Here is a 12,709-nt window from a genome sequence, read left to right as displayed (position 1 = left end):
TTCGCAGTGATGATTCCTAAGGTTCACTTGACTTCACATTCCAGGATGTCTGGCTCTAGGTAAGTGATCACACCATTGTGGTTATCTGGGTCATGAAGATCTTTTCTGTATAGTTCTTCTGTGTATTCTTGCCACCTCTTCTTAATATCTTCTGCTTCTGTTAGGTCCATACCATTTCTGTCCTTTATCGTGCCCATCTTTGCATGAAATGTCCCCTTGGTATCTCTAATTTTCTTGAAGAGATCTCTAGTCTCTTCCATTCTTTTGTTTTCCTCTATTTCTTTGCATTGATTGCTGAGGAAGGCCAGACTGTCTGAGTTCAAATCTACCACTTACTAGCTATATGTCTTGGACCAGTTACTCAACCTTTAGAGACTCACTTACCTTTTCCATTAAATGAGGACAATACAGTATGTACCCCATAACGTTGTTGTGAGGGTTAAATAAATTAATAGATGTAAAGCATTTAGAGCAGTGCCTGGCCCTATATAATTAACAGATAACATCACCATTACCACCTGAATACAGAAGGAAAATTGAAAAAAAAAAAAAAACCAACCATTTTACTTTAGGAGTCACATGAATTAGGTTCCTGAGTGGAAAGGTTTTTAAGACCAAAGGGATTCAAGCATGGTTGCTCACATGGCAGACACTCTGCTCTCCCCCAATCCCTTCTCCCACTCCTTCCTCTCTCATGCTTCCACAGCTGCTTAAAGTCTCTAAAGTCTCGGGTGCAAATGTTCTCACGGTTGGGAGGGAATACAAGCTACTTGCACCCATTCCATAATACAAAAAGTATATCCATTCTACAATGCAGAAATTAACTGGAGGAAGTGGTCTGTTACACATCAAGAAACTGTTTTTATCTTTCAGGAGAAAAGGACAGGTGTGTCTGCCTATGCTTAGCAAGGGGCTGCCATCGTAGCTCTTGGGATCCAGGCCTGTCTCTGAGCTCTCCTTCTCCACAGAAACTTCACCAGGGAGAGGGACATCCTTGTCCCCCAGCTCCCTTGATGTGCCGTCAGGGGAGCTGCCATGAGACAGACAGAGCCTATATGGTTGTCTTTTTGTTTTTTAATTATACAAGCAGAAATATCACAGTTAAACATTCAGAGAAGAGGTACACAGAGTGAAGGAACAAAGTCTCTCTTTATGTCCCATCCTTATTTCCCTTTCACGGAAGCAAGCAAGTTTTTTTTTCAATTTAATGTGAGTTCATATTGACTTTTCTAACAGCATTTACTTTAGTATGTTTAATTATTAAAACGTATCTGTACGTTTAGAGCTATATCATTTTAAGATTTGTTTCACTGTATTCCACAGTAGGTTGGGAAGGATGCAGCCTAATTTATTTAATCATTTCCTCACTGGCGGACATTTAGGTAAAAACTTCAGACTTCAACTTCACAATGACACAACTGTTGATTTGTAAGTAACTCAATTGTAGTTGCCAGCAAATAAAATCCAATGGTGATTCTATAGATAGTTCTGCCTTCCTCAAAGAAAGAAATCATTCTAAAAGTCTATTTATAAATTAAAAATGCCAACTGAATTTACATATAATTTGACTCTGAGATAAAAGCATAACTATAACATTTATATTCAAACATAAATAAGTTTAACTTAAAAAATTAAAACCAATGAAAATTTAATTTTAGGTTAAAATTTTCAGCATATAAAAAGGCACCCATAATATTTCTCAGGGTGTCTGTTTTATCTTTATATCCTGCTCTACAGTTTCTGAAAATCACACAGTCATAAGGCCATTTTCTTCTTCTAATTAAAAAAATAAGATAAATTCCCCAACCTGAAGTTAGAATTAGTAAATTATCACATTCTTCATATTCAAGTATCATCTATAAGTACTCAGTGGAAAAGCAGAAGGGGTGAGTTTTGCATCTCTAACTAGTGAGCAATTGCTTTCTTTTCCTTTCCTAATAAATTACAGGCAGACTTGAACAGATGTCAGGTTGGCATTCAAAACCTAAAATATAGCTGAAAAGCAAGTTATGACTAATACAAGGAAAAAAGATGAATGTCAGAAAGCTTCATTTTTTTTTGTTTTTTTTTCAAATTTCAGATAAGCTCTTTAGCCTTAGGGTTCCTTTTACAGAGCCCTAGAGTTCGGCAAGATGTCTTAACCCCCATTTAAATTGCAATCTCTCCTCATGTGTGGGGGTGTGAAAATGCATTTTAAGAGTGTCAGTGTTTATGTTAATCTTAGCAAAAACTCCCTCTCTCCCAAATATGGCATGGACAAAACCTCAGCGCCCTTTCTTCCTCCGTATTTTATTTGCACTGTTTTTAGCATGTGAAAGATGTCTGCATGTGATTGAAAGGCTCCTTATCTTCTCGGCAACTGACTTGGTAGAGTAACTGCAGTTTCACTGGTGATATCAGAAACGAGTTGCTTTCCTCTAGAATTTCAAGAGAGACTTTAAAAATACAGATTGAAAATAGGTTTAGAGATGGAGGCAGAGAAAGGGGGACAAGAAAGAACACAGTGTCAGTTTCAAAGAAAGGGGGCACAAGATGCTAACTATTGGCTGTACCCCCCACGAGGTGGCCTGCATTTCTATCACAAAGTACAGTGCTGGCTCTCAGTTGTGTCCAACTCTGCGAGCACATGGACTGTAGTCCACCAGGCTCCTCTGTCCATGGGATTTTCCAGGCAAGAATAGTGGAGTGGGTTGCCATTTTCTATTCCAGGGGCTCTTCCCGACCCAGGGATCCACCCTGTGTCTCAACGGTCTCCTGCATTGACAGGCGGATTTCTTTTACCACTGAGCCACTTGGGAAGCCCAATTACAAGGTATAGGTCCACCCAAGGACAGGATGAGGCTTGAGGCCTTTAAGTCACTACACTCTTTCTTCCAGCTCTGAAACAGATAACTTCTGCCAAAGCCACTTTGCTTGATGCATGTGAACTTAGTCCTAAAATTATATTAAGAGACAGTAATTCTTTAACAATTTCACTGTTCTTTGAAAAAAAAAAATTGTTGTTTTTGCTCTGACATTTATGGTATAGAGGTAACTGCCAGGGATGCCAAAAAAGGAAGTTTCTTTGTACAAACTATCTTTTCCAACCAAAGAGCTATAATGAGAATGGAGGTGATCCTTTGTCCAGAGCACTCTCCACACAACTGCACACCAGGCAGTAAGCATGGTGAAGGGCTGAACAGGAGCACAAGGGCATTCCTCTGACACCTCAGTGTACGCAAGGGCTGCGGCGTTTATTCACCCTTACTTAACGAGGCTGGTTTCTGACGCCAAGGTTTCTATCTGGGACCCAAAAGGTACTTCTATTATCCCACAGAGTAAGGATTTAAGGTCTTTCCTAACTAAATGGATATCACTGTAGGCGCTGGAGGACATCCTAACTAAGAGGCTGTTGGGTACCCACTAAGTGCAAACTTTAGGTCTAGTTTTCCTTGCTAATGCTTTCATGTGCTTTCAAGGAAGAGCAGCCCCATGTGGGTTTTGGGGTGAGTCCAACTGCTCCAGACAAGGAAAAAGTAAATAGTTACAATGATGCAGAAAAGAACAACAGAAGCCAAAGTGCATTCCCCCAAAGTAACTCCTTTTCCTAATTCTACATATGAGCTTTCTTCCACTCTCTGTGGGGCTGGTTGTATGTGACCTCTTTTCCCCTTAAAGACCTTCCTTGACTTTAATTCTATATATAAAAAAAATTTTTTTAACAGGGGCTTTCCTGGTGGTTCACCAGTAGAGAATCCACCTGCAAATGCAGGAGACATGAATTGGATCCCTGATCTGGGAAGATCCCACGTGCCTTGAAACAACTAAGCCCATGTGCCACAACTATGAAGCCTGCACTCCAGAGCCCAGGAGCTGCAACTAGTGAAGCCTATACACCCCAGAGCCCGCGCTCAGCAACAGAGAAGCCACTGCAATGAGAAGCCCACGCCCCGCAACCTGAGAGCAGCCCCACTCACTTCAAGAGAAAAGCCCATGCAGATTCAGCATAGCCAAAAATGAATGAATAAAAATTTTAAAAGATTATCTCTTAAAATACTATAACAAAAACAGGAAGGTGTATATTACATACTTGCAAGTGTTTCAAGAGAAAAACTAACCTATGGGAAACTCTGGGACCCTTATTTCATGTCTATTACATTATCTGATCCCTATTTTTTTCTGCGTAATTGTGTGCCTCTGGTTAATTCTTTAGTCTCTTTGTATCTCATCAGCAAAATTCTGTATGTATCAAACTATATATGCAATTTTGAAAAGCAACATGAAGTTTTACAAGCAAGAGGAAAGAACTATATTACCAAGAAGCATAATTATCAGTCTTATAAACACAATGACAGAAGAGAATTCTAAATTCATCACTTTGTGAACTTGAAACCTTGATATATAGGCAAGAAGATCCATTTAGTTAAGATTCCTGTTTACAAAGTAGACGTAACTCTAGACTCCATGGTAAAGACAATGATTTGGTCTCAAGCCAAAACAAAAATGTTCCCTGTTTAAATAAAACAGTCTCATAGCCTACATTAATTGTTCTTTTCTAATCCTTATTTTTTTTTTCATTTGAATTGATTTAACCAATCATATCCATGTCCAGTGAGATCCCATGCAGGTTGACTATTTCATTAACAAAGAATGAAGGAAAAAAAAATCAGCAAATTTTGTTCCCACTTGGCAGGGTAAAAGAACACAGGATATACATTAACAAGATGCATGTAATGTTAAATTAAATGTAGCAATTTGTACTTTCTATATGCCTTTATCAAAGCCTAATGAGAACTTTCTAACCACATTGTACTCAGAAGGCAATGAAATTTTTCTACGTAATTTCTCCAAAATTCAGATGAGAAAAGAAGCCTCTATAGGAAGATAAGGAATGATACACGCACAGCAAGAGAATTCTTTCTCAGCCATTTCACCATTAAAGAAGTAGCATAAGGACACTGAGAGTCTTCATTCAGAAAAAAGAAAAAAAAATGTCTTTCAGTTCAGCTCAAAAGCCAAGGTACCTTAAGACTTACTGCCTTCCCCCTACCCGGTTTTTAAATTTATTTTTAAAATGGAACATAACTGTTTTACAATGTTGTTAGTTTCTGCTATATAACAATGCAAATTACCTATATATATGCATATATCCCCTCCCTTTTCAGCCTCCCTCCCACTCCAATTTATTCTTTTAAGTCAAATTGACAACACATGCTTCTTGATAACAAAAAGCCATAAAGATAAAGAAGTATTGCTTTTAAAAAGAACTCATTTATGCCTAAGTAAACCAATAGAAATATTAGAAAAATAAATCCATAAAAAATGTAATGGGTAGTAGTACTAACAAACAAACCTGAAATTCAAGGTCCTTGGTCAAAAAGCACGTTAACAACAAAAAGCATACTGTACAACTCAACTAATTTCAGTATGGACTGCAGAAACAGATTAAAGTCACTCAGAAATTCCAAATCTGTTTTAATTTCAAACTCTTCAAGAGCTGACAGAGTCACAAACCAACAGAAACGGGTTTACTTCTTTATAGGTTGTTCTCTCAACCTCAGAGAGAGGCCCTAATGAGCAAGGCTTGGACAATGCACAAACAGGAAACTAGTATCTGAATGCTCGTAAGCTTTTAAACCTTGAGAAAGTATTTTAATATAGTTAAAAGATATAACTTATAGAAGCAGCTGTTTTTCTACTTGTTGGCTGTAGAGGGGTGGTGGTTTACTCGCTAAGTTGTATTGCCTCTTGTGACCCCATGTACTGTAGCCCTCCAGGATTCTCTGTCCATGGACTTTCCCAGGCATGAATACTGGAGTGGGTTGCCATTCCTTTCTCCGGGGATCTTCCCAACCCAGGAACCAAACCCACGTCTCCTGCATGGCAGGCAGATTCTTTACCGCTGAGCCACCAGGGGGAGTTTACATGTTCAAAGATACAATCATCATACTCTCTGTATGGGGCTCGGGCTTGAAAATATGTAAAAAGATATTGCACAAGAATAACTTAGAACATTTGGAATCTTATATCTCAAACATACTTAATCAATACTTCCATGTCTTTAAAGTTTTACGGATTTATTGTGCCTCAAAATATACCTTACCAAGGTAGTGAACTATCACATTTTTAACTATTTTCCAAATTAAAATTCTGTTTTTTTATGGACTTGGCCTTTGTGTCTTTCAGATAAAAAAAAGTATCTTATTGCCATTTCAAGGTGTATAAAACTCAGGTGATGAGGGTCTCTGTCATTTTCTCTTAATCCAATTTCAAGCTCGACCTTTAGCCAGTGAACAGGTGTGTGCTGTGTGTAACTTATCAGAGTGAGCGACTAGGCCGAACGGCTACCAACAACAGGAGGCTGAGAGAACCGAGCACTTAGTGCCTAGAAAGTAGTTCTCAGCCCCACCATGATGAATATACTTTTATCTCCCAGTAGCAATTTAAAGATAAAGAGTGATGGAGGTGAAGGGAGTAATATATTTGTATTCCTTCAGTTTTTTTGGATACAGTTTTTAACACGAATAGTCTGCCAGAAGCTGTTATGGTATAAATTCCTTCTTCAGATATTCTGTAGCTAACATTCCAATCCAACGTATGATATACATACGAAAACAGTCATGACAGCATTTCCACCAGGGCAAATAAAGCCATTTCACACATAGATAAATTAAATAAACCTTCAAGAAAGAAGTGATAAATGACTAGTGCATTTCTTTGTATGCAATGTGGAAATTCCTATGTATATTCTGCATTTGTCCTTTTGCATAAATTTAAAACATGCCAAGTATCCATTTACCAGGTATGAAGATGTATTAACTGGGTAATACAATTTTTAAAAAAAGCAACAGCTAATATTAGAACAGTATCCATAGTCTAATAGATAATGACTATTCGGCACAGTAAATCTGACCTTTAGTGAATCTTTAGAGTCAGATGACATTTCTAAATAGGCCCTGTTAAAAATTCATAAATATAATGAAATTTCTAAATATGTCCTATAGAGAAACATACTTGGATAAATAAATTAAATCAAGCAACCACAATTACTATGATTTTCCCATAAAATTAAAATGTAGTTTTAAAAGTCCTAAAACTTTAAAAGTTTTTTTAAGCTTTTTTAAAAGAGGAAGAAAACAGAAACAGTTTGTCAGGACTGAAAAATAATTTCAAAACATTACTGAAAACAGATTTTATCACATCCATTTTTTAAAAACAATACAAGATTTTATCCAATTTTTCTTTTTAAAACTCACCCATCTGTTCCACAATCTCTGGAGGAAATACTCTGGAAGCAAATGCTCGTCGAAAAATATCTGAAAACTCCTTGTCCAGACCTCCTATTCCCATTTTCTCAAAGTTCCAGTCAGGATTGATGATGGACTGGCGATTTTCCTTGGTTTTCGCTTTGCCTATTTCAAACAAAGATAATCAAATGTGAGAGAAGAACTTCATCATTAAGCGTAAAAAAACAGTCAGAACTCCCTGGGCATCCTCAGTGAATAAAGAAAAGCTATCAAACATGAAAACACCTTCTTAGCTGATTTTTTAAGAAGGATGAGTTTTGTTATATTCGCTAGTTTGTCTGGTCCCCATTTAGGGTCACTCATGGTGTAGTCAATCCATGAAGCTTGGTCTTATTGACCTCTAACTCCTAACCACGTTAACTAACTTGGTTGATTAGAAGAAACACCATGTGCATATCTGATGAAGAAAACACTAGTTGCCAGACATGCAACTGAAATCTAGCAGTCCCTCAAGGCTCCTAAAGCAATATTTAAAAATACATATACTTAACTAAATTAAGTATATAATCAGGAATTTAACTCTTCAGCCTGAAAAGATGTATGAAGTTTAATGTCTTATTTGCTTTTTCTTCATTTGCACAATAATCTAAAATTATCCTAAAGTCTTGGATGATTTCAAAATTCATGTTTTCAAATTCTTTCACAAAGAAGAAAATTATCTAACTTAAATGTCATAGTGCCCCCTAAAGAAACTCAAGAGAACCACATTAACTCTCTCAAACACAAAGAATAAAAGTGCCTTAGTACAGCCCACATAAACAAAAAAAAGAAAGTACTATAGTTTTCTTTTAATTAGGGAATAACAGGTCACATTAGAAAAAGTTTACCCTAGATGCTAACTGTATGGTTAGTTTTGTGGACTTAACACTTCCTTTACGAAGTAACCAAAAATACTTTTCTTAAACTCTACTGCCCTCTTGTGGCGAAATTGTACAATTTTACTTTCCAATGGTGGGGGAAAACTATTCATCACACTTAGAAATTACCTCCATTGTACAAAAGTCATGCAACTCTCTTGGAATAATATACCATATAATATACAAAGAAATCACTCCAGAAACATACTGGATCAACAACAGGAGATTATGATATATCCTAATTATGATCGAACCTTAGTCTCCTACTTGGTAGGTGGACGCTTTAGCCACCAGGGAAGCCATAAAACAATATATTAGTCATTTAGAAACAATATTGTAGAAGTATATTTATTAAGATGCTTGAAATATGTTAAGCAAAAAGAACAAACTATAAAACATTATGAAGATATAATCAAATATTTTAAATTTTAGAGTGAGCTGTTTTTGAGCGCTTATTCATATTTCATGAAATAAATATTTTACAGTTGAAAAACAATAGAAGAGGAATGATAATTTATGGCTCTCGAGAAAAGGACACGCATTCAAATTTAAATGACTTTGGATATAAGTGTGTAACCACTGAAAATCCTCTACCTTGTACTGGGATAGACACCAACACAGGTAAATACAGTTAATGGCATCATTATGCTGATGACTTACTATTTTTAAGCCCAATCCGCATTATTTTAATATAATAAAAGTGGGGTTAACGTACAAGAGTAGGACTGAACTATGAATCTGCTGGAAAGACTTTCTTTACCTGTACACTGATCGTTTAACTCAGTCACTAATGGAAATAATGCTAGTATCACATATAACACACATCCAGCTGAGGGACATTCTACAAAATACATGACCAGCTCTCATGGTCATGAAAAGACAATGAAAGTCTGAGGAACTGTCAGACACTGGAGAAGACTATGGAGACTAAACCACTAAATGCAACGTGGAATTCCGAGTTAGATCCTGGAACAGAAAAAGGACATGATGAAAAAACTGACAAAATCCAAATAAAGTCTCTAAAACAGCAGCAATGGAAACATGTTAATCTAGTTTTGGAAAACTGTACTATGGTTACTTAAGAGGTACCATCACAGGAAGCTGGTTAAGTGTATACAGGAACTTTCTGAAATATCTTTCATGAATCTTCTGTCAGCCTGCACATATTTATTAAAAGTTTAAAAATTAATTTTTATCTATCTTTTCCTTTATTTTTTTAGTGAGGTTACTAGGAAATTTAAAATGACATACATTATATTTCTATTGGACAAAACTGATTTAGTGAAGGTTTTAAATTTTTTCTACATCAGTACATCCGAAAGATAGGAAATACTCCATGATTCTGTGATTGGCCTTTTCAAGGCAAGTGTCTCTGTTCTCCCTCCCTGTTTAATCACTGTAGTTGAGTCACGTATTGTTAACAGATGTGCTGTGCTTAGTCGCTCAGTCGTGTCTGACTCTCTGTGACCCCAAGGACTGTAGCCCACCAGGCTCCTCTGTCCACGGGGATTCTCCAGGTAAGAATGCTAGAGTGGGTTGTCAGGCCCTCCTCCAGGGGATCTTCCCCACCCAGGGATCGAATCCAGGTCTCCTGCATTGCAGGTTCTTTACTGTCTGAGCCACCAGGGAAGCCCATTATTAACAGATGGTCCCTCAGAATCTTCTAAAAATTGTAAATCTTACCAATAAGATTGAGTGATGAATTTTCTGCTTTTTCAAATGCAACCTGACTGTTTCCAACAACCAGCCCTATTTCAATCTATAAAGAAAGACAATAATTAGTAGTTAGTCTTACAGCAGATTTCTGGACTTCTCAAAGCAAGGTGAAAAACAAAAGAGAAATGAAGTCTCCATGAGCAAAGCAAATTTTTCAAACTATCAGCTATTTCAAATTACTATTAGATCTTCACATGAGTCTGTTTTATACTGTATTTTAATAACTATGCTGGCTTTAAAGGCAAATTTTCCCTACTATCTTAGAAGAGTACAGAATATAAAAGAAATCACTGAGGGAGAGAATGGCTAGGAAAATTGTATTAATTTGTACAAGGCACATCATACAGATTATCAGAAATAAAGCATACCTTCTGTCTTTTACCAGTTGCAGGCTCTCCCTTGAGGATACTAGGATCCATGGCTTCAATGTCTTTGACCAGTAAGCCAAAAAGCTTTTCATTGAAGCTAAATACAAGCTATGTAGAAAAGACGGGGGGAAAAAAATCACTGCATGATATAATGGTTTGATTTTCACATAATCGCCAATGTTTTTCAAACGCAGGCAAGCAGCTTTCTCTTGTATATCACTCTTCTCCACAAGGCAAACTACCCACATAACAAAGGAACTAACATTTACTGAGTGTCTGCTGTGTGCCAAACAAACATTACAGGATGTTCTGTAATACTCAGTAACTCTCTTGCAAAAAATCAGTCCTACTTTACCAGTAAGGATGCTGAGATTCAGAGAGGAGTTAAATGGGGCCTAGAGTAACAGCAAATGGCAGTGCCGGGATGCAAGCCTGGGTTGTGTGCCTCCACATCATGCTTTTCTACAATCAACACTAAGTGCCTCCCACGCGAGTGCAGACACAGCTTCTGAATGCTCGTTCACTCGCCAAATATTTATTAAGTGCCTTCTACAAGCTAGGCCCTCATTGAGGTTCCGGGGTACAACAAAAATACAATAAACAAGGCTGACTGTCCATCCTGCCACTACTAACTACCAAGAATGGGAATAAATACTAAGAAGAATGATTTAAGATATTTATTTCTTCTCTGTATTATGGAGGATTTTCTTTCGTGGGTTTGTAGACGTTTGCATGTCACTGGGTTTTAAATTATTACAAATACCAAGGCATTTTCTATTAAAATACAAAAGCTAAAAGAGAAGGTAAAAACAATGAAGTTTTAGTTAGGCAATTTGAGCACAACTATCAGAAAGTGTAGGAATCCAGAAGGACTATGGTGAAGCCCAAAAAGCAATGGGCAGGTAAATCAACAAACTGTCAGCTACCTATCACCCTGGGGAGCCGCCTCAATCCATCTAATTCCAAGGAGCAGCCCAGCGGATCTCTAGTGCATCATCCCATTTGACTGACATTAACAGTACATGGCATTTCTTTCTTATTTTCTGTCTTTTCCAACTAGAAAGGAAACTCTACAAAGGTAGGAACTGTGTCTGTCTTATTCACCAAAGATTTACAGGGCCTAAAATAGTATTTACTGAACTTGTACTAGGTGTTCAATAAGTATTTGCTAATGAATGGATCAACTGACTAGCAGGTTCTTGTCTCAGCTACACAGGGCAGCTCACAGGTCGTCTCTGGACCTAAATAAAATTCCTCATGTGCAAAATAAGGAGGTTAGACAAGATAACCTCTGAGGTTCATTCCAATTCCAGTACTCTTAAAAACAATATGTGTTCTGTGTCCTTTTCCTGTCTATCAGTAACTCAAGTTTTCAATTGTGAAAGTTTGATATTACGATATATGGGTTAACCAAATCCTTAAGAGTCTCGTCTTTCCAGGTAATACACTCCACTCATTTCCACAGGTCCCTCCTTCTGCCATTTCTTCCATTTTACAGGCCTTCCCACAGGAGAGACACAAGGACAGTCTATGTAACTCATGAGAGATCAGAACACTGTAAAGCTGGAATTTTCAAACTTTTTGGGCTCAGAATCCTTTTATATTCCTAAACCCCCAAATTTTGTTTATATGGATTGTAATAATCTGTTGATATTCACTGTATTAGAAATTAAAACAAGAAAATTTATTAATTAAAAAAAAACAATAATTAAGTATATTATATATTAACATAAATAACATAGTTATAATTTATTTTAAAATATTTCAATTTCCCAAGGTATAAAACATAAGTGAGAAGAGTGGCACTGTGACATTTCTGCAAATCTCTAATTTCTTGCTTAATGGAAGACCACTCAGCATTCATGTTTGCCTCAGCAGGCAGTGTAACTATGCACAACTCCACTTGTGAGAGAATAAGATGAAATGGGCACATAACACCCTTTTTAAAAAATGTTTTGGTATTAGATTTGACCTCACAAACCCCCTGAAACAGCCTCAAGGCCACAGTTTGAGAACAGCTGCTGTGGAGCTATGGGAGGAGGAAGGAGTTAATGATTCAGAAAAGTCACAGAAAAAGAGACAAATGGAATGGTAAGGGCAAAAGAGCAGAGATTATTTATGTAGAAAAACAAATAATAATTTATGAACTCACACATTTTTTTAGGTAAAATAAAAAAAAAACAAAAGCACACAGAATTTCTTCTTAGGAGACCAAAACAATGTACTAACTGAAGTCCAAAGAAGGGAGCAATAATAAACAGGGTCACTTTTTTCTTTTATTCTGTTGACTATAGTTGACTTACCCTGTTGCGTTAGCTTCAGGTGTACAGCCAAGTGATTCAATTATACACATATTCATTTTATTTTAGATTCTTTTCTTATATTGATTATTACAAAATATTGGGTACAGTTCCCTGTGCTATACAGTAGGTCTGTGTTGGTTATCTATTTTAAACATTGTGGGGGGGGGGGGGGGGGGGGG

At 36.9% G+C, this 12,709-nt stretch overlaps 1 protein-coding gene across 1 annotated transcript in view; it reads right to left on the bottom strand.

Annotated features, from left to right (window-relative positions):
* The window catches only part of NSF (N-ethylmaleimide-sensitive factor), a 131,540-nt gene that overhangs the window by 105,651 nt on the left and 13,180 nt on the right, over positions 1-12,709 (bottom strand). The window contains exons 5-7 of the mRNA XM_010832395.1: positions 10,228-10,335; positions 9,827-9,902; positions 7,236-7,391 (exon numbers count right to left, since the gene is read on the bottom strand). Of these exons, the coding sequence (XP_010830697.1) occupies positions 7,236-7,391; positions 9,827-9,902; positions 10,228-10,335 (340 nt within the window). The remainder of the gene's footprint in view (positions 1-7,235; positions 7,392-9,826; positions 9,903-10,227; positions 10,336-12,709) is intronic.

The sequence above is a fragment of the Bison bison genome, unplaced genomic scaffold (assembly GCF_000754665.1).
Source record: "Bison bison bison isolate TAMUID 2011002044 unplaced genomic scaffold, Bison_UMD1.0 scf7180017861046, whole genome shotgun sequence".
In the NCBI taxonomy this organism is placed as follows: domain Eukaryota; kingdom Metazoa; phylum Chordata; class Mammalia; order Artiodactyla; family Bovidae; genus Bison; species Bison bison.
Note: the sequence above shows the minus strand (reverse complement) of the source record. Positions and strands in the feature narration are given on the sequence as shown.